Genomic DNA, 27,590 nt, shown 5'->3' with positions numbered 1-27,590 from the left:
AAGCATTGGGGGACCCAAATGGAGGAGTTAGAGGAAAGTCTGAAGGAGCTGAAGGAGTTTGCAACAACATGGGAAGAACAACAAAACAGATCAACCAAACAGACACCTCAGGGCTCCCAGGAACTACACCATCAACCAAGAGTACACATGGAGGGACCCATGGCTGCACATGTAGAAGAGGATTGTCTTATCTGGCATCAATGGGAGGGGAGGCCCTTGGTCCTGTAGAGGTTCGATGCCCCTACACAGGTGAATGCTAGGGTGGTGAAACAGGAGTGGGTGGGGCACACTTATAGAAGCAGGGCTAGAGAGATGGAATAGGGTGTTTGCAGAGGGGAAACCCAGAAGAGGGATAAAATTTGAAATGTAAATAAGTAAAATAACCAATAAAAATAAAGAGAATTTTAAAAGAAAAAATGCCACATTTATCCGTATATCTTGATCTTATTTACCTGTCACTTCTCCCTCCAGTTATCTCCTGGAACTCCTGTCATATCTTCCTCCAAACTTCATGTCCTCTTTTTATATTTGCATTTGCTTATTTAACCCATTGAGTTCAGTTGGCACTGCCAATATGTATGCAGATGTGGGGTCATCTACTGGGGAATGGAAATCCAAATAATGATCGCACTCCTAAAGAAAAGTCATTCTCTTCCACAAGCAAACATCAACTTAGCAGTAGTTCCTTACTTAGGTATGGGGTCTCAAGAGACCCTCTCTTCTCCTTTTACTTGAATTGATTTTTTTTTCAGATCTTAATTTGGTAACCAGAGGCACTACGATAAATTCATGTGTGCAATAGCTAAGTCATGCCCAAACCACAACTCTTCACAGCATTTTTCCTTCTTCCCCCTCTTATACATTGTATATACATTGTACAGACTCTCTCTCTCTCTCTCTCTCTCTCTCTCTCTCTCTCTCTCTCTCTCTCTCTGTGTGTGTGTGTGTGTGTGTGCGTGTGTGTGTGTGTGTCTTTCATCTATCTCTCCCTAAATCTCTCTGTCTCTGTTTCTCTCTGTCTGTCTGTCTCTGTCTCTGTCTCTGTCTTGGTCTCCCTCTCTCTCTCTGTCTTTCATCTATCTCTCCCTAAATATCTCTCTCTCTCTCTCTCTCTCTCTCTCTCTCTCTCTCTCTCTCTCTCTCTCTCTGTGTGTATGTGTGTGTGTGTGTGTCTGTCTGTCTTTCATCTTTCTCTCCCTAAATCTCTCTCTCTATCCCTATTTTTGTATCTCTCCATTATATTTATAATAGCCACACTTCTTAATGAAAAATGATTCTCTCTCCCCAACAGTCATCCATCTGCCATAAAATATTAATGTATGCTTCCTATAATAATTTTTACATTTTTCTTCATTGAAATCATTGAGTGCGTAATTGATTTCAAGTATAGTGATACCTATCTGATCATCCTGACATCTATATTCTTTTAAGGAAAATTTACAGTTGTCCTTTCTCTTGGAAATGGATAAGGTTTTCCACTTCTCTATATATTTGGTGACTGTAGATTGATTTGGGGGCTACCTTAGCTTACTGCAATAATGACCCCTGGATTTTGTTATATTTCTTCACAGAGTGCTGATGCTTCAGCTTTTAAACACTGTCAACTTGCCTAGTTCCAGTCTTTCTTGTGGCATGTAGTTGTTCAAATACTAGAATTTTGTTACATTTAGCTGAGCTTCTTGGTGGCTGTTTCACATCTGTGTAGCCCAGAGATTAGCCGGAGATGTACAGTCCATGGACTCCCATTCTTGGTCTGTGCTTTTCCTTCCTTATCAAAATGCATCTACCAGGGCCTCAATCTTCAGCAGACAACTGCTTGATGTACTAATAACCTGGTCTGTATGTTTGGCTTAAGTTTCAATGTCTCTGCATTCTTAAACTTTCAACTTCTTTTCAAAACAAAAGGATATACCTTCTTCTCACCACCTCATGGCACTTTCTCCAAAATTGACCATATAATTGGGCACAAAACAGATGCAAAAAGATAGAAATAATCCCATGCATCCTATCAGACCACCACAGGCTAAAGCTGGTCTTTAATAACAATAAGGAAAGAACGCCCACATATACATGGAAGTTGAATAATGCTCTACTCAATGATAACCTGGTCAAGGAAGAAATAAAGAAAGAAATTAAAGACTTCTTAGAATTTAATGAAAATGAAGGTACAACATACCCAAACTTATGGGACACAATGAAAGCTGTGTTAAGAGAAAAACTCATACTTCTGAGTGCCTGCAGAAAGAAACAGGAGAGAGCATATGTCAGCAGCTTGATAGCACACCTAAAAGCTCTAGAACAAAAAGAAGCAAATACACCCAGGAGGGGGAGAAGGCAGGAAATAATCAAACTAAGAACCAACAAATAATGTTATATCTTTTTTTTTTTTGGTTTCTTTTTTTCGGAGCTGGGGACCGAACCCAGGGATGTTATATCTTTTAATAGAAATTTATCATCATTATGTATAAGAAGGGAGGTCTATCAGAGTCTTATTCCTGTGTGGTATAGGCAGAATTTTCATAGTTAATGCTAATAACTAGTTAACATAGAATTTATATTTTCTGTCTCCCTTCTTAAAACTGCTATGAAAGCAAAACTATTTTCTATAGAGTTTATTACCACAAAGCCTATATCACATTTCAACAGCATTCACTATTCCTTATGAGTTGGCCATAAAGGGTATTATCTATTTTCTAATATTTACACATAACGTTGCCATATTTATAATCATGCACAAATCCCTTCTTATGTATAGGATAGTTTCTTTAGAGTGAATTCCCAAAAGTAGACCAAAAGAGATGGACATTTTGAAACATTTTTTCTCATATTGCCAAATTGCTTCCCAAAAGGGCCATACAAATTTCTACAGTTCACAGCAATTTAGAGAAATGACCGTTTCATAAAATCCTTGTCAGCATTAGAGATTGGTAAAATAGGAGCTAACATTTCCGATTCAAAAGAAGAAAATTTATAACCAAAAATTAGGAATGCATACACATAATAATTTAACAGCAGAGGGAGAGCCTGCTGGTTCTTTGGCCAGATATTTTGAAATGAAATAGATATATTTCAGAGAAAACTATGAAAAAACTAAAGTGCTTAACAAATAACCAAAGATAGCTACAAAAAGAAAGGACATGGGGAGAATAGAGAGAGGAGATAAATTTGTATAGAAAACTAAAAGGTTAGAAGAAAAAGTCAAAATCTCTAATGGTTTATTCTGAACTTATCAGACCACTTCCAGAGACCTACAGCTTCATATTTGTCAATGCATGATAGGTAAAACTGTGAGAAAACCAACAAAAATCATTCAAGCTTTTAAATTGCTTTTGGAACAATAAGAACAAGAAAATGATTGCGCCATTGCATCGAATAGCGGAAACCTTATTACCAGATGAAAGTCTAGAACTAAATTCATTCCAAAACTGTCAGATATGTCACTTATATCAAGAAAAAAAGTCTGAAAACTGGAAGAAGGAACATAAAGATGTTTCATATGGAACGGAATTTTAACATGCATAGAAGTAGTATAAGTATTTACTTTGAAGTCCCTGTCTCAATGGCAGTCTCTGAGTACAAGCAAATTGCTTTCCACCTGCTAAAATGATTTGAGATATGGTTTTGTTATGGTGAGACTGGTTATCATTTTAGATGAATCAAGGCTGGCCTGAAAGCTTGTAAAAGTCAGTGGAAGGGGCTAGAGATTGTGCAGTGCATAAGAGTGTTTATTATAAAATCATAACAACCTAGGTTTGGATCCCTAGCATACATCAAAAAGACTAGTATGGACATGTGCCTGTTATCCTACCTAAGAGAGAATAGTGGAGACAGATATATCGCTGGGGGTTGCTGGCAATTAGCCTAGGTTAAAAAAAAAGGATTTGGGGGGGGGGTGTCCAAATTCTGTGGCAGAACCTTTCCCAAAAGAATGAAGTGGAGAGTGATAAACAAAGAGAGACTATATCTTCCTATCTGCACACAGTCGTGATATCTATCTATATATTTATCTATCTATCTATCTATCTATCTGTCAATCTATCTATATGTCTGTCTATTAACTATCTACCAGCTACATATATATATGTATATATATATGTATCAATGTATTATATATCATCTATGTATCTATTTATCATCTATGTATATATCTATGTATCTATCAACTATATATCTGTGTGTCAATCTATGTATCTATCTATCATCTAGGTATGTGTCTGTCTGTCTGTCTGTCTACCTATCTATCTATCTATCCACCCTTGAGATAAGTCTCACTACATAGCCTACATGACCTAGAACTTGCTAAAAAGATCAAGCTGGCCTTGAACTCAAAAGATAGCTACCTGCAATTGTTGCCAGAGTGCTGGCATTCAAAGCATGTGTCACCAACGTGGTTTGATGCTGTAATGTTGAACAAGATAAATGCTCCATTCAAATGTTGTTTTCCTGTAAGTAATATAGGGATGACCACATCAACTTAGCTACACTCTTTTATTATATACTAAATGGGTTTTCAACACACAGATGCGCGCGTGCACAGGTGTGTGTGTGTGTGTGTGTGTGTGTGTGTGTGTGTGTGTGTGTGTGTGTGTAAACCAACCTCTAATCTTGCCACTTGTCATTTGGCAGGTACCTAATAACTATGAGAAGTTCTGGCTCTTCATATTTACCCAATCCATACAGGACATAAAGTCAGGAAATAGTGAAAATGCAAAATCAAGAAGATTGGACACAGGAGTTCTTAGAGACTAGAAGAAAGTGCTGAAATATGCAGATATAATTTGGCAATATAAATTATACTTTACTTTAGTATAGAAAAATCAATTCTACACATACATGACAGGGAAAGACGTGCTGTATTTGGAGTGCATGGGAACAAAGAATTAAGGGTGTATTGAATGTAAGTCAGCTTTCTGCCCCTCTGCTTCTCCTGGAAATCCTGGTACCATGATGATGTCTCATATTCTGGACCAGCAGCTAATAGCCCAATTCTCTTCAATACAGGTTAGACCACACCTGTGCTGTCAGGCCTGATTCTAGACATTAGAATTCACAAACCATTTTAGCAATCTAGCTGTGTTTGTAAGGATGTGAAAAAATTAATTCCAAGAATTGAAAACATATTAGCATCACTAAGATTTTAAAATATTAATGTAATATCCAGTGCTATGGAGGATGATGGGGGATATATGGTATGGCCATTTTTATATATGCTGGATTACGATTTTATGTGCATAGATCTCTGTCAAAAACATCTTAACAATATGGATCTGAGACCCGAATTAAGTCAATACTTTTTTGCATGGCAGTTCTTCTTTATGTAGGTTTCACATGGCTATTTAAGAAAAACTCAGTTTCCTCTAGTGGAAGTTCAGTGAATATATCATCCATTCTCTATGGCTAACACAAAATGAACTCTATGCTCTTTGTTTGTTTGTTTGTTTGTTTGTTTGGTGGTGGTGGATGTGGTGGTGGTGGTGTGTATGTTTGTGAGTGTTTGTGTGTATGTGCTTTGTTTTGGCCTATGTTTTGTTTTGATTTGGTTTGTTTTGGAGATTTCTTTGCATAGTCTGTTCTCTTCTGCAAGTAGCTCTGTTGAACAGGCTGGCCTTGAACTCACTGAGACCCTCCTGCCTTGTGTATCACAACCTCCCAGCAAGTCTGGACCATTTATCCTACTGCCTGGTTTTGTTGTTGTTGGTTGTTTGGTTTGATTTTTCAGTTGTGAGTTTTTCTGCTTTTTTTTTGTTTCTAAAAAGAGAAAGGAAGAATCAGATGTTGGGAGGGTAGCTAGGTAGGCATAATCTAGAAGGAACTGGAGGAAGGTAAATCATGATCAAAATATATTATATAGAAAAATGTTTTAAGAAAAATATTTCAAAGTCTAGAACTTTATTTTAGTGGTAAAATGCTGACAGCTTGATAGAGGCCCTGAATCCAATCTCCAGCAACATTTTAAAATAATTAAAAATTTAGGCACTACATTGTTGGTTAAGTAGTGAGGTAAATATTAAATTATATTAGAGATGAATATTAACACAAATTCTAATATTGATGACTTTCATCTTTATTTTTATTATATATGTGTTCTAGGTTTATTTTACCTAAAGAGGGGAATGGTGACCAAAATGAAGAGAATTATTATTTAGAGGAAATAATACTAATTATTTTTAATGTTTTTTGGTGTACATGTTTGTATTGAAGATATTAATATGAAGAACACATACATTGTATAGACAGAAACTATACAGTAGAGAAATGCTAAGCATATAATTGGATCCCAATATGTAGTTTACATCAAGAATGTACTCAGATAACTTTGACAAAATTCACAGAATATCCTCAAGTCACTAAATAATAATAAACATTGTACAATATATGCATAACAAATTTGTGGCTCAATACACAAACAAGAGTAAATAATAGTGTTGGGCTTGGTTACTATGGTTTTTCTTTTTTTCTGTATTATGACTTTTGTAAAATAAATTGTAATCCCCAAAGTCCTAATTTGATAGAATGTGAGAAACATTTGAAGGGATAATTACTACTTATCTTGGGTGGAAAGCTTTTGAGTAGACTCACTAGCTGTCTTATGAAGGGCTATTATATGGAATAAGGGACCAACCTGACCTTGTCATTCCAAATAGATGGTGGGTATCACAGGTGACTTGATTCCCATCCAACAGCAGAGCCTCAAATATGCCCCTTTAACCAATTGCCGCACCCCAGAACTCACTTCATATCCTACTTCCATTTTACCAGTTAAGAGGTATATGACCTTGAAAAAGCCATTTATAATATCTTGGACTCTGATATTCTCATCGTTCAAATGAAGTAACAATGGTGACCTCATCCAATCATTGTAAGGAACAAGTGCATTCCTTATTTTGAGGAATGGATTTAAAAGTGTTGAGTATTATTCAATATTTGCTGAATGCTAATATCTTTTTTCATTTATTATTTTAGTAACAAAACAGAACTAGACAATGTGTCTCTGGAAACTGAATTTATCTTTCCATTACCCAGTTCTGGCACATGCTCATGGCTTAAAAGACTCTGAGTATCCTTATAGAACTAGATACAGTTGTATCTAATATTAATTTCCTTGGCAAAACATACCATCCTGGAAAGCATGCTTTATAACTTTAATCTTTTGCTTGTGGATCCCAAAAATCAAGAGCTCATCAAAAACCTGAATTCATCAAAGATCAAGGAGGCACATATTGTCTCATGTCCATGATCACCAGGCTGAATCTAGGTAAACATCAGTATTAGAGGTGAGTTAGAAGCAGTTAGAAGACGTTTCCACCATATTTTGGCACCAGAGATGGCTGAATTATTTTGACAATTGGTCTCTGTGTTGTTAATGACCGCTCCACGTGGCAATGCCTCTCACTATGCAGTGGCAGGTTTCCAAAGAGACAACATAGAACACCTGTGCTGCTAGAGAGCTATGCTGACTCTTAGATGAACATTGGAGGTCTCTCCTTCGGTCCTCCATGGATAAGTGCATTGCAGGCTAATCCCTCAGGTCATTGCAGAGTTAGAGCTGAATCTAACTCTGATTTGGGCCAGAAGAGATAAAAGGACAGAGACAGAAAAGAAAATAGAATGGGAAATTGTGTAAGACTGCCTTTGAAAACACGCTCTTGCCCTGTTTAACACTCGGATGTTTTAGAAGAGAATATTTTATTTTAATTAAACAATGGGTTAAATTTGACTTAAGGTTTTTGTACTGTTTAGGGCCAAAATTTGATGAATTGGGGTGTTCATTCCTGAAAGCTGGGACATCTCTTCCTGGCATGGTCATACTAAAGTAGAGGTTAAATGACAACATTGGTTTAAACTGTTGTAAGAACAGTTTATCCAAAATGAATGTAACTTCTATTTTTTTGTAAACAACGATTAGAAAAGGAAAATTATGCAATATGAATGACTAAAAGTGAGGAGAATTTTAAAGACCTCAGTTTATTTTCACTGAAAGGATCGAACTACCTGTAACTCTTCAATATATTTCCTCAAATATCAGTGTCTACACATTCATGCTTAAAGTATATGTTTTAAAAATATAATTGCCTTGCATTATTACAGGTTTTACTCTATAGTTTATAGCTGTATAAACATCCAATAACGAATTTCTAATTTCCTCTTTTGCCTGATTGATTGATTCCTCTCTTCACAGATGATTTTACTGTGAATCACAGTCTGGTCTTACATTTTTAAACCCTTCTCCGTAATTCTTCAGAGCACTGTGATTAAAAAAAAGCTTCATACTCTTTGAATTAAGATGAATTTGTCTTTAGGACTGGGTCTTTGACTCAGTAACAGATAATTTAGATAGGGTGATGAGGCCTTCTCTCAAAACCCTAGTACCATAAAATACATACGTGTGTATTTGTTTCCATTCTATACATAGTGTGATTAATATTGTGTATCAGCAACTATGTAAAATTCTTCTTTGTATTATTCTCTGTACACATTTGTGCACAGAGAATTGTGGCTGTCAGTAAATATAGATTTATATCATAGTGTTTTAATGATCTCATGAAGCTGTGCTTTAGAGTTAAGTCGTAATTTTTGATGTCTTCTACAAATATGTGTATTTCTATTTTTATGAAATTATAAAAATCGTGTTTAATTGTATTTTATTATAAATATATTTCACCATAAAGATCAACTTTAAAATTCAACATGAGCCAGAGATATGCTCCAGAATCTTCTGGGAATTTAGATAAACCAGTTTCTGAATCCAGCTCTTCCAGCTTACCTATCTGATTCCCTTACTTCGGCTAAGAACTAGAGCTACTTTTGCCTGTTGGCAGGCAAAACCTAAGCTCATGTGTAGTCATCTCTGTACAGTGTCCTGGGCACTATGTATGGCAGATACCCATTAATGTCAAAATACCTCAAAGTATAAGCTAGATGAGGTGTTCATTCAAAAAAATTTGCCATGTAAGCATGAAGGTTAATCCCCAGTTCCTACCTGAGAAATGCTACATGTGATAATGCACTTTGGAGCTCACTGAATTGACAGTCTAAGTGGAGACCCCCAGGCCGCTGAGAGATTTTGTCTCAAGATAGATAGTTGAAATTCCACACTCAAGATAGTCCTTTTTGCACATGCACACATAAGTCCACACTGTCCTGGTTAATTTTTATTGTCAACTTGATACAACCTATAGTCATCTGGAAAGAAGGATCCTCAATTAAGAATTCCCAAAATGAAGTTGAGCATATCTGTGAGAGAAAGCCTTGACTAAGGAACGGTGTGGGAGGCTCAAGTGCACTCTGGATATTATCATTCCCAGGCAGGTGGGCCTTCTCTACTTCAAAAACTAGCTGAGCATAAACCAGGAATTGAGACAATAACTTGAATTCCTCCATGGACTCAACTGTAGATTCCTGCCTTGAGTTCATGCCCTGACTTCTTTCAATAATAAATTGTTTTCTGAAAGAGTCAAAAAAGATAAACCCTCCCTTTTCCAATGTTGCTTTTGGTCAGAATGTTTTGTAGCAGTTACCAAAACAAAAGCAATCTCTCTCTCTCTCTCTCTCTCTCTCTCTCTCTCTCTCTGTGTGTGTGTGTATGTGTCTGTCTGTCTGTCTGTCTGTCTGTCTAAAAGGTAAATGTGAATTAACATCTGAAATTTGGGTCCAGAGCTGGGAGCATTTACTATTTGGGTAGTTCAGAGGACAAGAAAAGTTGTAATGGTTTCTGTCCTCTACCCATGGCTGCCACCATTTATAATCTCAGGATGGTTGGGGTGTCAGAAGGGTTTTTACATTCCTTAGACACATATTTCTCTATTTGGTTCAGTTTGGGGCAATCTGAAAGTACAATATCATTGTCATCCACTTGAGGAAGACATGGAGCCTGAATAATTTAACATGTCACCACCATCCATCATGATAGCAAGAGCAGGAGACGGAGTGTGGAGAGGCTAGAGGCAGGCTTACCAGCTGCTGACAAAGGAGATCTGTAGACAGGCCAGCCCCTGCGCATAACGTAGATTTGCAAAGAAGAACATCCTACCTCACATCGAGGCAAGGACCTTGTTTTCTCCTGCTTTCTCAACAGTATGACCTCTGATTTTTTCAAATGTGCTATTTTGCCCAAAACCAAACTAGAGATCATATTTCCTGTTTTCCACCAGCTATCTATAGTGAACCTCTAAATACTTAGGAATATCTCCATCTCCTTATGGGCAAACTTCATAAAATAATTTCTCTAAGGAAGCTATGCACCACCTCAACTCTTTTTTTCCCAGCTGTCCCTCCTTTCCTTTTTGTACATCCCTTATGCTTCGTGTCCACCATCAGTCTAGTTATATTAAAAAGCAGAGGGCTTTTTAAATTTTTTTAAATCTTTAACTAAACATCTACATAATAAAAAATGAACCATTAATTATTTGAATGTGCCCAGTTCAGTGGCATTTCACAAATTTGTAGATTTGTGTAACCCTTACCTCTATCTAGTTCCAAGCAGACTCATCACCCCAAATAGAAACAAGTAGTCCTTACTAGTTATTTCCTATCCTACCACCCTCTTCCTAGTCCTGGGCAACCCCAAGTCTACCGATTTCATTTCTTTTTTAGTGGATCTTCCATGGATAGCTCATCTAGCCTACACCTTACTGCTTAAGGTTTTTATATTCAGCTGCTTTCATTTAGCAAAATGTTGATGTGGTCTATCTGCATGGTTTATTATGTCAGCATTTGTCACATGTCAGTATTATTTCATGTGGCTTGACTGCATTTTGTTTATACATTTGTTGTTACTATCTTTGAGCTTTGTAGAAGTTATAACTACAAATGTCCACATACAAGTATTTATTTTAATAACTTTCTGTCCTTAGTGTTGCATGCCTTGATGTAGAATTCTTGAACTATGTAGAAAATGTATTTCCAAAACATTTTCCATAGCAGCTGCCCCATTTTTATCCATTGTTATTGTATGCTTTATTTTATTTGTTGTTCTCTAAACCACACTAGCATTATAGCCTGATATCAATGGGTTTTTATTTTGATTTCCTCAGTACATAATAAAATTGAGCTTGATTTTCATGAAAACAGGATGCTGAATCAGACCAAAACCAAATTTAAAGATGAGTTCTGCTCTCTATAACTTCCATGGTCTGATGCAGATTTGAAATGTTGTTTTGCTTTTTCGCTAAAATTAGAAATTTCTTTTGCCTGTGAGACTTCATGTGAAGGAAGCATGTATTCTCACATGTAAAATGCCCTTTATAGCACTCTTTGTCCTGTGGTATGTGTTTGGGATAACACATTGGTGGCTATATGCAAAGTATTCAGAAAAGAGAATCAGGAGTTCTAGGAGTATGGGCAGAAGTCCTAAGTTCTGAGAAGTGGATCACCTCTTCTGTTCTTTTTCAAGTCTCTGACTAAGTGGAAATACCAGAGCAGCCCTAAGTAATTAATGGCTCTACCTTAAGGCACTAAATCATCAATTTCATATCAAAACAGCAGCAGTGGGAGCCCTTTACCATCCATCTGAATCACCTCTGCGTCAGTCCACAATTGGCATCTCACCTCTTCAGATTATGTGGATACTCGATGGCTATATACCTTGGCTAGCTGCCACCTTTCTGCGATGTCTCGGTGGAAGACTGACTACCTATGCATCCGCTTTTTCTTTCCTCCTAATACAGACAAGTTAAAATTAAGAAAGCAAAGTACCCCAACTCTCAAGCTTTTGAATTCTGCTCTAATTGTTCATATGAAACATAACATTGTATCCATAATGACCATGTGACCTGACAGTCAAATAGTGAGTTCTGAGGGGTGAAGTTTCTGGGCCAAGTTCACATAGCGAATGCGTAAGGCATAGTATTATAAGTCATGTTGGATACCAATAAATTAATTTCCTTATACAGACATCTACAACCTGTCAAGGCTCATGAGTTAAGCCAATATGAAACTAGAGCCTAAGAGTCTCGACTGTGAGTAGTGTTGTTTAATGGGATCTCATCTTAACCTTTGTTTGTGTGATACACATACAAAATTTAACAATCTATGTGACCTGTGGCTTATTCATCTTTCTTCTGTGCCCAAGTCCTGGCCCTAATTATTCTTTGGAAAAGTATTGGCTGTACAAATGCCTACAAGAATGTGTTCTCCTGTGTAGTGGGTACATGAAATACAGGTTGTCTATATGAAAATGTGTTGCAGTCATGGCAGACATATATACCCTGTTTTGAAGACTCACTATAAAGGAATAGATGAGATATTTCAGTGCTAAGTTTTATGTAATTACAGTTGGACATGATATTTTTCATATATTTTTAAATGTACCCTGAATATTAATTTAATTCGATCATTTTTACTATTTTATACTTTATTTATTTCTACTTAATGTTTGCCGAATATATGTCTGTGTACCATGTGTGCTTATTGCCCACTGAGATCAGAGGAGAGCTTTGGATGACATGGGAATGGAGTGACAGACGGCTGTGAGCCACTTCTTGGGTGCTGGGAATTAAACAGTCTTATGGAAGAACATCCAGTTCTTAAAACCACTGAACCACCTCTCCAGCCCTTATTCTTATCTTTTTAAGAATGTTTTCTTTTTAATTTTTTTATTTATTTTCCTCTTACGCATCCTAATCCAGCCACTGATTTTATTTATTCTTCACTCCTACATGCATTTCAATCACACCTCCTTCCACACCTTCCAGTTTCCCCCCTCATTTTCCCTCTCTCTCAGATCTACTTCTCTGTTTTTCTTCATAAAAAAAAAGCAGGTCTGCCAGGAATATCAACCAAACATGGTATAACAAGTTTCAATAAGATTAGCCTCAATCAAGGCTGGATGAGCAAACCAGTAAGAGAAAAGGAGTACCAATGCCGGCAAAAGAGTCAGAGACACCCACATTCCCACTGTCAGGAATCCCACAAGAGCACCAACGCTTAGACTTACGTATGTGGTTTACATTTTATTTCTACTGGATAGGCTGGAGAGCAAATACTATTGCTGAAACTCAGTTTCCCCTCTGAAGATATTAAAATACTGCAGAGCAGAGGAGGGAACCAGAGGAGGTTTGAGGATGAATAGCGACTATTATTCTTCCTGGTTTACAAGGTGTGTTTTCTGTGTTCTGAGGCATATGGAAGGATGGATAAGTGCTAATATCTTGCTAAGCTGATTAGAGTTTTGGGGAGTTACTCTTGCAAACCTCAGAGGAGAAGCTGAGAGGAGGAGAAAATATGTTCCTGTGATAGGATGCTGGTAAAGCCCTGTGAAGCTGCAGTGCTTAGCATGTGGGGTCCTTGCTCACGTACAGACTTTCGCAAATGTGAGCGTGCCTGCACACACATGCACACACCTTCTCCATGTTATTCTACTTGTAAGAATGCTTTTGGAGATAGAGAGGCTCAACTACAACGTGAAATCCCACTTCCTGCCTTGCATCACACTATTCAGATAAAAAGGGCTCCCGATGTTGCCAATGGGAAGCTGTGCACATTAAATGAGGTATTTGTTCATTTCTTATTGCGTACCAGCAAACAGCCTGAAGGAAGAGACTTGACAGCCTCTTCGAATGGTAGTTCAACTACTTATAAACTGTGTGACCCTGGACGTATCATATCACTTAACTTTTCTGTGCCTTCATGTTCTCACCCATAAAAAAATAAAAAATAGTAAAATCGTGTTTTGCTTTTTAGCACTCTCCTGGTTATAACTCTCCTGGAGGCAACATGTGCTAAAGGCTTATTCCAGTATCTCACAGAAAGACAGGACTATGTGTTGTTAACTTTTCTCATTACATTAGAATTTTCTAATCCCCTTTCTGTCACCTCCACTAGCCTGTACCAGAGAGGGAATTCTGTCTGAATCATTTATACCACATATATTCACTATTCAGAGCAGAGCAGAACATTTTCTTGTCAAAGAAGGAAAGATAAAAATTAAGTAGGAAGGGAGGTAGAATCCCAGGTTGGAAGGCATAGAATATGAGTTTCACTGTAATAGGCATGGCTCAAAGGGGCAGCATGGATATAGTCCTGGAGCCCTGCAATATTCCCTTTCTCTCTGTTACCCTAATGTACCAGACAGTAGGAAATTGTTCCTCCTGGTCCTTGGAGTGTTTTCATCAAATTCCTTCAATTCTATCTGGATACTAAATCACTAGATGAAAATTCCCAAAAACCTCTTCTTTCTACTTTTCTCTTTTTGTTTTATCTTTATGACAGTAAAAAAAATGATGATAATTTTTAATGTCCTGCTCACAAGGGACTTTCTGTTGTTCATCTACTTCCAGAAACACATAGGGTCCCTAGAAGCTCCTTCCCAAAGCTAGGCTATTTCATTTGTTACAGTTGGGGTCTCCTACTGCCTCGAAGCCCTGCTGTTATTTTCAGTTGAATTGAGATGTTCTCCCAGCTCATGTGTAATGATACATCAAAGGTTTATTCTGGAGATGTTTTAAGGATTCTAGCTCTGTTGGTGTTACAATTACTGCAATGAAACACCATGACCAAAGGCTAGTTGGGGAGGAAAGAGTATATTTGACTTGTATATCCACTTTGGAGTCTATCATTGAGGGATGCTAGGACAAGAATTCAAACCACCAGAACATGGAGGCAGGAGCTGATTCAGAAGCCATAGAGGAGTGTTGATTACTGGCTTGTTTTACATGGCTTGCTCAGCCTATTTTCTTATAGAGCCTAGGGCCACTGACTCAGAGACAACATCACTTACAATGGACTGGGTCCTTTTCTATTAATCTCTAACTAAGAAAATGCCCTATAGGCTGCCTACAGCTCAGTCTCATAGAGGCATTTTCTTAATTGAGATTCCTGCCTCTCAGATGACTTTAACATGTATCAAATTGACACAAAATGATTCAATACAGAGGCCAAGTCGAATACTAGAGACCCTATATTGAGAGCAAGAACCTGAGCCCTAAAATGTAACTCTCCTAATTTGCCCCTAGGTCCCTTCTGGCAATTAGCTTTGACCAAGCATGTCCTTGTTTCTTTACTTCATTGCAGTCCTTGTGTAACTCTCAACATAGCCTGGAATTGTCTGAAACGATATTTTCAGTTTAGTAGTTGTCTTCACCAGATGCATTGTCTATAGATGTGTATGTGCATGATTGGCATGGCTGCTCACTGAGACAGTGGAGCTCACCATACTGTGGGGGGTACCATTCCCTAGGCCAGTGATACCAGAATGCGTGAAGGAGCTATCAGAGCCTGACCAAGACAGCAAGTGGACCAGGAAGCAACATTTCTCCATAGTTTTTCTTTAGATTCCTTCATGGATTGCAGGCCCAAGATTTCGCAGTGGTGAACTGCCATCTTTAAGATGAAACAAACCCTTTCCTTTGCTGAGTTGTCAGACAGTTTGATCACAGACATGGAAATCAAACTAGAATAATTACCTAGATTGTTAATTACATCTCCCTAATGACTATATCCCCATGAGGATGTCATGCTGTCATGTATACAAATCATGCAGCAATGGTGCTGGAATGAATAAAAGTATAATACCCCGCTGTGAAGAGGGTATCTGCAAGTGTAATGTCAGTATAGTGAATGCCATTTCAAATCCCTACCCAAGGAAATTACAGAGTAAAATCCTTCAGTGAATTGAATACCATTTTCCTATAATCTATGACTTTTCTTTTCCTCAGGTAGAACTTTCGAAAGGTAATGGTTGCATCGTGATTGATTCAAACGATACAAAAGATGTACAGGGCAGAGTAGCCTCCCTCTCCCCTCATTCTCCAGTCACTCTATTCTCCACCCAGGAAAGCCACTTTTACCAAATTCTTGAGTCTCCGTGGAGATAATCTATTATTTGTATAACTGAAGTTAAATTCTTTAAAAGCCCCTTCTTTCCCCCTGCCCACCCACACCATTCTCTGGGTTTTCTGTCCTCTTTGATTCTTCTTAGAATTACTCGGTGTCTTAATCTATATCTTTCAATAGTTATCTTTTTTTAAAAAAGGTAAAAACACACAAAAAAATCTGAAAGTAGTACCAGCCATAATGGTACATGCATGTAATCCCAGCACTTGGAAGGCAAAAGAAGTGGATCAAGACTTTAAGGCTAGAATGAGCAAGTGAAGAGAGAGTATCTCAAAGTCCTGACGTGACTCAGTCACTCACTCACACTCTCACTCCCTAACAACTAAACAGAAAGTCAACAACTATAAATCTCAAAAACATAAAGATTAAAGATAGTAATCTGTACTTTCCCCTTAGGAGTTAAAGACTATTAGTATTTGGGCACTGTTCTTTGAGCAAGCAACTGTCTATAGCTGACAAATCATGCTCCTTCTCTCCCGAATGTTCCTCTGAATCCATCTCTGTAGCATTTCCCATGTTCATCCCCCTTTCCCATCCACTTTGTCTCTGTCCCTCTCCCATCCTGTACCTATCCTTCTGGATCATCATGGAGTCTCCTGCTGCTCACTCACGGTTCACTGTCTGGCTGCCAAGAGTATCCTTTCTGGTTCACACATGCAACTAATTCATTTTCTTTCTCTGGGAACTTCTGTGACAATTAAAGAAAAGGCCACATGACCCCTTAGTGGTGCACTCAAGTCTCTCATCATGTGGCATGAGCACCTCATTGCTAGTCAGCTCTGGGTTTGATGTTGTCTGTATCTGCCCACCTCCCTGATCTCAGGAAGGCTTCATAAGGCAGCTCCTGGAAACTCCTTTTTTTTTTGAATGCCAAAGCCCCATCTGTCTTTCAAACCATGCTTTAAATCTTCACTCCTCCATAAAGCTTTCCTAGGTCCTCCATGTTAAAATGAATTGCTTTTCCCCATATTCCTTCCATCTCGTTGTCTGGAAAACATAAGCCATGAATTAGGTTTAAGGCTCCTAAGGATCCCATTTGTCCCCCTGCCTAGCTTATGATACTCCGGCTGGTAAGGGCAAAGCAGCATTTATCTTTGTGTCTCTGTGTCTGGCTTTAAGCCTGGCATATCCTGAGCCTGTGGTTGAAAGGAATCTGAAATTAAGTTGCCTGGAGAATTTTATTTTTAGAGTTAATCCTGTCACGTGTAGCAATAGTCGGTTTCCATTATTTAGTACACACTGTGGACCTCTTTCTCTGCATGTCATATTTCTTCAAAGCAAATCCACAAGGTTTAGAGTTACTGCCTTGTTTTAGAAACAGCCGAGAACTCATAAAGGTGAATTGGAATCTCAAGGTCACATACCTTGGAAGCTGCTGAACCATGATTAGAACCCATATCTGCCTCACTGCCAATCTCAACTACTTCCATTCATCATGTAGACTCCTGGGTCACTGGGGATCATCAGGAGAAGCCCAAGGAGAGAGCTCTGGGTCTTCGGGATGGCTGAGGGATTTAACTAGCTTCTGGAATACTACAAGGCCAACTGACTGATGGCGCTTCTTTGCAGGGGGAATCAGTTTTGGGAGAACCAAGGGAACATCAGGCTCAGAAGCAGATGACGAAACACAGCTGACGTTCTACACAGAGCAGTACCGCAGTCGCCGCCGCAGCAAAGGTAATTGAGTCCTTGAGTAGTTTCCAGAACCCCATGTTTCAACACATTTAGCATCCCCAGACCTGATCACACTACTGACTTTTAATCTTTTTCTTTTCCATTCAGTTCCTTATTTCCTGACCAACATCATTCCCCAAAACAATTAGAGACAATTTCCTGTAAATGTATGTATATTGAAATTTCAGTATAGGAAATGAAATAACTAATCATATTAAAAGGAAACTAGTGCTAAAATTAAATCAGATTTAGGTTAGATATGTGCTGGGTAATTCGAACCATGAGTGGAGGGTAGATCTTAATATGAGTTAGCAATTTAACTTTTCATTTCTTAGCAGCAAAAGTGTAAAGTAACATTCTGAAGTGAAAAATGTAGAAGTTCTGTGGGATAGAATTAAACATTTGTCCATGATACTGTGTTTCTCTGGAACTGAGTATTCTGTAGTTGGCCTCTGTCAACGAGGCATTATGTGACCTACTAAAGAGTGCCTTCAACATTTATTCATCACAGTGACAGTAAGTGAAAGGGATATCAAAATGCTGGAGCAAGAGTCATTACAGGGCTGTTCTGTCACTGAAGTTCACACTTCTCTTATGATTTGGTGGGATATACAAGAAAATACTGTATTTCAGGAGAACTTGTACAAAAGCAATACCTCCTCTCTAAGTCTTACCTAAGGCTAGGGAATTGGCAAATGTGAAGAGGTGTTTGTATAAGAGACCCTGGAGTGTAAACATATACTAAATGCCAAGGGCTAGGACAGATTGTCAAGCTTTGACCACTCAGTGAAAGGAAGGTTCTACATTACAGGGAAGGCATGCCTGTCACCTACACTGTGTGTCATTTTAAGAACTATGGTTAACCATTAATATTGGTGGGTTATGGACATGTCAGAATTTCTTTCCTCTACTACACAGAAGGGAGCTGAAGTGTTTCCTGAGCCAGGAACATTTGTCCATGATGGACCTTTCATAGCAACATCATGAATCACATACCTTTGGAAACATTTTGCCCTTGGGAAAGTTATTTACATTCCTTCATCTGGGGAATGGGCCTTGTAATGGCTGTACCTGCCATTTAGACTTGGCTATTGATTTTTATCACAGTATATAAAAAATCATCACAGTAGTTGGGGTAAGGGAAAAATGGAGGGGGATATTTTTAATGTAGCTTCGATTCTTATTGCTTTGATTCTAGTCTCCCTCCACTTGGTACCAATCATGAAAAAGGCTCCATATAGGAAGCACTCTCATTGACACATCCCCTAAAAGGAATTTTCAGCCTCTACAGCCTTCAAATAATAGGTCCTGCTTCTAAGTTCAACCCACACAGTGGCTTTCTGGGATTTATTGTATTGCACATTTAGAAGCTAGTGATCAATGATTCCTGACCTGTCTTCTCCTCCCTCAGTCCACAGCCAAAATTAGAACAAGGGAATGGTAGGTTTCCTCAGCAGGACTGGGCTATTTATAGCTAATTGGAAAAGCATCAATCACTAAGCATGCCTCCTATAAATTAAAGTTAAGCTTAAAAAATAAAAGCAAAGGCAAGCAATAGGACTTGAGATAAAAGATTTGGCTGACAGCCCCAGACACTCCCAAAGATCTGTCTGTGTTCTTAGGATAGTGTGAGTAACATGGCTGTGGTATCCTCCTCCTCCTTCCCAAGCCCTGCTTGCCAAAGCAGTGCCAAAGCCACTTCCTCCTTACCTGTGTTTCCCACTAATATCACAGTCTTCTTCCTGCATTTCTGATTTCTGCTGCACATGCCATTTCCTTTGCAGGATGCTGTGTTGACTTGATATCTGCCCACTTCTTTTATCTGGTTGTTTTCTTCTCTTATTCTTCTGTTTCTCTCTACTGCCACATTCTCTTCCTTCTGTGTTTATCTTTCTTCTTACTCTTCCTTTCTCCTCTTCTTTGTTCCCTGATCTTTACTCCAGCCATTTCCTAATTACTCTTTCTTTCTTTTCCTCCCCTCCTTCCATACCTAGCACATACATACATACATACATACATACATACATACATACATACATACACACCACAGCCAGTGCTACAAGCAGCAACCACATGGAGACAAAAGCAAGGGAGGTTTTTGAATTCTTTAACCATGTGGAGGTAGCATTATATAAAATGGGAAACTACTTGACAATGAAAAACAGAAAGGAGAAAGATACAGTAAGGAAGAGAACCGAATGAGGAGAGAGATTCATGATAGACCATGAACGTACCTCCCTTTGTTCTGGACCACAAGCAGGTGCCATTGCTATTCAGAGTGCATTGTTGATTATACACTTGACCGTGTTAAGGCTGTCTTTCTTGCTGCTATTCCTAATGCATCTACTGCTGATATTTTGTTGAAGATGTGACATTGATCAGGTCATGGCAAAGCCTCTGTTCTAGGCAAGTGCACTTAGAGCCAAATGGCCAATTTTTCAGATGCTACAGTTCTACATGCAAGAGACAAAGCCCCTCCTGTTCTTCTTAGACTAACCAACGGAAGTGATGAGACTGTACCACTGCCAGTATTATCTGGGACAACAAATAGCTCAAAAGTAAACCAAGACAGGTCTGCGAGTCCTCCATGCTACCAGAATAACAGAACACAGTATTAAGAATTTGGGGTTTCGGCTCCCTGAGTTACAATTCCAGCCTAGACACTTACTGGTGTCATTTTAACATGTAGCTTGTGCATCCCTGTGCATCAATTTCCTGAACTATAAAATGAGGAAGTGAGGATATAAGGCTCAACAGTCTAGAAGAATGTCCTAAAGATCAAAATTGATTAATATCTATAAAATTTTTAAGCAGATTTTAGGGTGTAGTAAAGACATTGAAACAGAATTAAACTACCAAGGAAGGACCAATATGTGTCTAAGGGTATCAAGAATCTCACATCAATTGGCAAGTCACTATTGGACATTAGTTAAAATCCACCTGTTCTGGCTTCCATTATCTGGAACTTGGAACAATAGCAGGAAAGACAGGAGCTGGTGAAATTCTCTCGTGGAGCTCCCTTCTCTCTGTGCTATGCACCAGTGAATCTTTTAAATGTGCTTGCTTCAGGCTCTGTGTCATTTGAATCTTTTGCCCAAGTTTTTCCCATGTACTATTTCTCAAGAGTGTGTGCCAGGACCACAGTGATGTCCCCAGCCACCTCTGTGGACTGTACTTCTCACTTTCCTCTTCCCCAACATTCCAGTATTCTCCCTACCTCCTTGGCTGCCATCCAAGCTCCTCCTCAGCAAATGCAGTGAGTCAGCTGCTCCCTGAGTTCTGCCCAGCAGTATGTGAGCCACTCTGGCTTGGTAGCAAAACTAAAGTATGAGGAACTCAAGGAGAAAGAGATAAAAATACCAGGAAAGGCAAATCCCTAGGCTGTAGGAAACAGCTCTCGTAGCATTTGGGATTCCATATTAACTCACTGTACCCTCCTTGTATCCATCCAAAAATAAAACCTGTGCTGTCTTTTCCAAATCAGGAAGCGTGTGGCATTTGACTAGTGCCATCTTTGAAGTGCCTAGAAAAAAATGAGATCTCTGGGGCTCTTTAAGGACAACAGGACCAGTGGATTCCAGTGGTTGCCTTCTTTTCACATTTAAAATTTTTAAAAGAAATAGGCCATTAACCCATCTCCAAGCTCAAAACATTGATTTATGTGTTGTTGTTTGTTTGTTTTCTTTTCCACTTATTTCCCAAGGCTTCTTGCTCAATGGTCATACAACATCTCTTTCTAGTATTCCTGCCTTGAGCTTGCGAAACTTCCACAGGCAAGCCTCTCCTGGAATGTTCTCCTCCGTTCTGATTGCAGTCACTCACTCTGACCTCTCTCCTCTTCAATGGCATCTTCTGCAAAGCCATCCTACACCACACATACTTTTCCTGTTTTATTCTTTAGCATATTCTGTGATCTTCCCACTTTATAGATGCCATCACCATAATATTTTGACATTTACTCAGGTGTTTTAGACTAAGTTTATGTTCTCCATAGACTTAGAGACTTCATGATAATAAGAACACAGTGCCCAATCTGCTTCCCCTAGCACCAAAAGCAGGCATGGGCCACAATGGACCAAGTTTGAGTGAATGGGTAATGCAAAAAATAAATGAGAGTAATAACACAATGAATGGTGTGATTATGAGTTATGCATAGTGGCCGCTTCTTTCCTCTTTGCCTTTCTTATTTATGCTCCATTCCTACTTTTGACAATTGGGTGGCCTCTTCTTTTCCTTTCTCCTTCCTGATTCCAGGGAGTGAAATTGAAATCCTAACTCTCCTCCTTTAATTCTTAATTTCACCAGAGAGAGCCACGCCTAAGTTTGGTGGGAACACTTGAGTACTGATGGGGAAAGGTGGACTCTTTAAATGTGTTCTTTAAACAAAGTTAGGATAAAGCTATTCTGAGGGCACACACTGAGGCCTAAATCTATGTGATAGACAGTGTACACCTCAGGTTGATGTCTGAAAAAGAATTGAGAAATAAGAGGAGAGGGAATGTTTTCAACAGGTGTGGCAGGTACATCACTCTCTCTGTTTACATTTCTCATGAGAGACATAGAACTGGTGTTCAACTCAGTCCTGGACTCAACTGGAAGTTTGGGTATCAAGTAATTGCTCTGAGTTCGAATGAGTTTTAACTTCTGGACACTGCCCTTTGTATAAAATCACACTCTTAAAATATCTTTCACACCATGAACTAGTCCATGAATTATAAAGCACCCAAAGGTGCTCAATAAATAATGTATTGTTTTCACATTTGTATCTTCATTTAAAACATTCCCTGCTTCCAACCAACAACAATAATGTCTCACTTTTGCCTTTTAGGGCAATTGAAAAACGATTTGATAGATGTGCTTCAAGCTATTTGTAAGACTTCTTTGTGGGCCAGATAGACTTCATTACAACATAGGAAAGTAGGACTAATCACATGACTTTCCGTAAGGATGCCCGTAGACTGCATATAAATGAGCAGGTGTAAAGCTCTGTTTTCCATAGTATGCTGATCCAAATTTATCCACAGGCCATAGTTGTTTGACTCCTGCCATAAACCTATATCTTACAAGTTGTCTGACCTATGCATCTGGTTCGGAAAGCAGGTAGCAAACTTCACTGTGCTTGGTAAAATGAATCTGACCTCATAAGATTGTGCTGTCTAAAGAGTCTGGTTGACAAACAGTGCTGTGTTTGGTCAAGTAAATAACCACTGGAGATAACAGTTGTTTGAGGCTTACCATTATGGTGGTAGTCTAGAGAATTAGCTAATGACAGAGCTGAAATGATAGGCTGACATGGATAGGAATTTTACCTTATTGGCTGGACATGGTTACTTACAAAAGCAGGTTAAAGATGATGCTGGACCGTGTGGGAAATGGAGGCTGAGCTCCACCATCAGAGTAGTTATAATCTCCTGCAGGACTGGGTTGGAGATGGCATTGGAATTGATATTGATCAAAATAAGCTAGCGGATAATTGCAGGTCCCAAGGAAAAGTACAGATGTGCGGCAAGCCTGAGGCATAATAATGAACAGGACAGACAGTGGTCCTGGCTAGGTTACTGAGTTCTTCCAGCTATGGGAGTTCTAATTTATCTCTCTGCTGTGGCTATGTGGCCTTAAGTAAACCCCTCTCCTTCTCTAACCATGTTCCCATTTGCTGTCTATTCAGGTGCTTTTAGAAGTCTGGTCCTTTTGAGTTCCCATCCGATGTCCTTTTACTAAGCACTGCTAGTTAGGTCAACAGAGAGAAGTAGGGCCCAAATGACTCCATTTGACTTTATTTTTCTTATAATTTTGGTTGCTTGTTTTCATTTAATAACTCTTTTAAATTTTAGATTTATGTTTTATTGCTATGAGCATTTGCCTGCATGTATGTAAGTATACTGGTGGCTGGAGAGGTCAAGAGAGGGCATAAAAATCCCTTCAACTGGTGTTACAGATGGTTATGAGCTACTTGTTCTAGATGACAGGAACTAAACCCAGGTCCTCTGCAGAAACGAGCAAAGAGCTATAATTCCAGCCCCACAACTGTGCGATTGTTAAACTAGGATTTTCTCTTTTGAATTAAAGCAAATCTTTGTGTGAAAATGCATGAATATATGGTATTTTTCTTATGTTCCCATATAATAAACACTTAAATACATTTGAGAATGAAAACACACACACACACACACACACACACACACAGTTACTCACATTCACTCACAAACACACTATGAGTTTAATCCTGTTTCAGACGAAAGGGACAGATGATGAAAACTTCAAGCCTAAGCCGTATTTTTAGAGAAATGCTTTGGAGATTAGAAATAGGAGACTGTTCTAAAGTCTAAGTTGAGAGGCCATGACCAAGCTTGTTCCCCTAAGTAGAAGTGGAAAATGTAAAAAGAGGAGCATCCACAGAATTGTACCTGCACAGGTGTAAAGTTTGGGAGTCCCTGGTGTTTTCCGGATGAAGGTTCAAGAGAGATAGCAGAGGCATACAGTACCAGTCCACATCTATTCGAATGCTGAGAACTGAGAACGGGAAAATGAAAAGCCATGTCTTGACATTGGGAAAGTCCCTGACCCTGTCCTCCACCTTCCCCACTAAGCAATTTTAGGGTTTTGTTCAGTTCAAAAGACAATTCATGCAAATAATTCATTGTACACACACAGGAACAAGGTTTCAAGAAGGAAGGCATTTCTTTCAAGGTTAAAAATAGCATCCTTAAATGACAAAAGCAAATGAGATGAGATGCTAATAGGTGGAGTTAGGCAGTGACATATGGATGTTCTTAACTCCTCTCATCCTTGCCACAGTCCCATAAGTTTGAAATTATTTCCAGACAAAACACTCATTGCTTTAGGATGTGCACAGACTTCAGAATTAGCAGGCGCAGGTTTCAGTTCTTGCTCTGCCAGACTGGAGCAACATTGCCCTTTCCTTCTGTGCCTGCAGCCATTGTGATCCGCGTTGGTTGGATCTCTGCTCTTCCTCAGGCTGTTCTGAGGATTAACCGTGCAAAGGGAATTATTATTCAAGGCTGTTGTGTGACAAGTCCAGCAACAGGTAGGTCAGCAGGCCATATCAATGCTTGAGCCACACACCATTCATGGTATCTTTCTAGTGCACTGATCCACAAACTGATCTTGTTTTAGAAGAGGTAAAGAAGCAGGCATTTTCAGTGTGATGATGAATTTGGTTGTCCTGGCCTCCTGGGAACACTGTGGTACAGATTTTACTTTCACTGCCCTCTGCCTTTTGTCTAAAGATAGCTTTTCCCACATACACAGCCGTGTGCCTGCTGGCAGCTGCACTCATAGGACCTGCTACTCAGGAAGAGTAAACACTGCAGACATATTGATCTGTACTTAATCAGCCTCCCAAGAATCTGTTGCCACAATGACCTAAGAGAGATGGCCAGGCTCTGGAGGGCAGGCATACTGTCAGAGTTGTGGGAAGTCTGAGCCTGCTTCTCTTAGTCCAGTAGTTTCCCTCTGAGAAAAACATGACCTGGAGGCTCTAGACTGTCTGCTAGAGCTCCACGAATGAAGACAACAGAGTCTTCCAGGGGTGCGTTAAGTAACTGACCAAGAGTGTGGGGATGGGTTTCAGAAAGATCAGGTTGTGAGCACTAAGCAAAAAGCCAGTGAAAAGACTGAGGCTCCCAGGAAAGGAGGACAAAAGTGTCAGAGGAAGGAATGACCAACTGACATACGATGCACTTCCTGGAAGTCTTAAGCCTTACATGCTAACCCTGGCTCTCATTTCACTTAGTTAGGAGAGTAGGAGCCCCAGCTTCTCAACATGAAGGTAGGACTTGATGCTGCCCAAGTCCTCAGCCATGATGCTTGGAGAGTACATGATAGAAACGGGATCAGGGAGACAGAAGGAAAAAGAAAGAACATGTGAAACCACACTGGATTCATTCTGTGCTCCTTGGGCTGCTCTCTTCCTTTCTTAATAAATTGCCTTGTGTGTATCTCAGTACTATCATTTAGCAGATGAGAAAATTGAAACTTACAAGAGTTCATGTATGTGGTATTACCACATGAAGTTAAGGGAAACATAACGAAGAACAGGGATGGCTAAGTTATCCTACGGTTGCATGAGGTAAGTCGTGTACAGTGCATAGTACAATGCTTGTGAATAGAGCTCAGTTAGGAGAATGCTTGCCTAGCGTGCAGGAGGCCCTGGGCTCTATTCTCAGTACCACATAAACTGGGTATACTAGCTCACACTTCTAATCTCAGGGTTTGAGAGTTGAAGATGCTGGGCAGATCAGAACTTTTTAATTTATTTTTTTAATTTTATCCAAAAATTCGGTATTTGCATCATTCTTCTCTCTCTCCCCCCACCCACACAAAAAGGAACTCCTCCTGTGTTCCTATACTTGTCTCAAATTTGTGACCTTGTCCCCAATTACTAATATTATACATGCAAGTACACACACACACACACACACACACACACACACACACACACACACACACCCTACTGAGTCCATGAAATGTTGTTTATAGTTACATCTATTTCGGGCTGACAACTAGGAATTGGATAAAGTATCAAGTAGCTAGTGTCTAAAACAAACTGTTTTGTTCCCTCTCTCATCTTCTATTAATTGCGTATAGGTGCTTCATCCATGTCTGCGAACTTGGGAAATTAACCTCTTCCACATCAGCATGTCAACTGCTACCACAATTTATATAGGCCTGCTTCATCAGACACACTGCTGAAGTTTCACGGGTGTAGCTTTACTGTCTTATCTAGAATACTCTGTCTTCAAGATCATCCTTAGCTAAGTGCCATGTCAGTTTTAAATAAAACTTTCTCCAAAGAAAGAACTGATTATAGTGCTTGACCTAGGTCTTTGTCCTTAGGGAAGAGGAAGTGGATCAACATGTTTATGCTATGGATCCTGGTATATGACTGCGCTAGGGCCAGATGGATGCAGTCCATGGGGCAACTGTGTGTATTCACATAGAAAGTGTACATTTTCACTTCTGAACAACTTTTACAATAAGATGAAATGAAAGCTTGTGGTGGTTTGAATGAGACGAACCTCCATAGGCTCATATATTTGAATACTTGATCCCCAGGCGTTGAAACCTCTTTGATGGGTCAGGAAGAATGACCTTGGTGTATGAGATGTGTCATTGGATTTCAAGAGCTCAAACCATTCTCACTTATCACCTTCTGCCCCACACCTGTGTAGACCAAGACTTACGCTCTCCTCTATGACTCCACAACCTGAGTGTTTGCCTGCTGCCACGCTCCCCACCATGATGGTCACAGACACTAACCCTCTGAAACTGGAAACACCCAAATGAACTCTTCTAAAAGTTGTCTTGGTCATTGTGTCTTACTGCTGCAATAGAAGAGGATGTAAAACAAAACTTATTGGTAAATACTTGCCTTCAGGTGTACCCTGGATGTAGGCAGCCTTTTTGCAAACGGACTTATAGCAATTGTGCTAGAGTCCAGCAAATGAGTCTTTTTCCTTAATAGTCCATGGAAGACAAAGCACTTCAGGGTGGAGAATGCTAAAAGATATAGCACCTTTTTTTTTTCATATTAACTTACATTTAAATAGCAGCCTTTGCCCTCGGATTACTTGTTACATACTATGTATTTTTTTTTGTTTCTTTCTTTGTGTGTTGGGTTTTGTTTTTTGTTTTTTCATTTTATTCTTCCTTTCACCTTTACCTCAGGTGTGCTGTGAGGCATGTGTCAGTTGAAGACAGCAGAAAAGACCTTTCACAGGACAATTTAAATCAAAACCACCTTACTTCCAATCACTGGCCAACTGATAAACAGTTATTACAGGACACTGAAGAGAACTGTCCATAAAAAGTAAAAATTTAGCTTCTGGCTCTAGGCCCATTTTGTATAAACAGTCTAAAAACTGCACAATACTCCCTGGAGGATGCTACAGTAAGCTGTAAGGCAGAGCAGCAAATGAGCCCTCAGGTCGTTGTATTCAGAGGGAGTGGTATTTCCCATACATAGATGCAGCGTCAGTTGAAGAAACTGGGTGGTTGGAAGCTAAGTAGCAAATTTCTTTCCATTGGAAGTTCTAGATCCTCTCCCAGGTTAAAGCCAAAAA

General features: G+C 39.2%; 1 protein-coding gene across 5 annotated transcripts in view; it reads left to right on the top strand.

Moving 5' to 3' along the window:
- The window catches only part of Astn2 (astrotactin 2), a 986,452-nt gene that overhangs the window by 295,972 nt on the left and 662,890 nt on the right, over positions 1-27,590 (top strand). For all 5 annotated transcript variants that reach the window (XM_063287034.1, XM_017593112.3, XM_017593110.3 and 2 more), the window contains one exon: positions 17,401-17,508. In XM_063287034.1, coding sequence (XP_063143104.1) covers positions 17,401-17,508 — 108 coding nt within the window. The remainder of the gene's footprint in view (positions 1-17,400; positions 17,509-27,590) is intronic.

The sequence above is a fragment of the Rattus norvegicus genome, chromosome 5, assembly GCF_036323735.1.
Source record: "Rattus norvegicus strain BN/NHsdMcwi chromosome 5, GRCr8, whole genome shotgun sequence".
Taxonomy (NCBI): domain Eukaryota; kingdom Metazoa; phylum Chordata; class Mammalia; order Rodentia; family Muridae; genus Rattus; species Rattus norvegicus.
The sequence above is the reverse complement of the archived record's forward strand: the minus strand, read 5'-3'. Positions and strand labels throughout refer to the sequence as shown.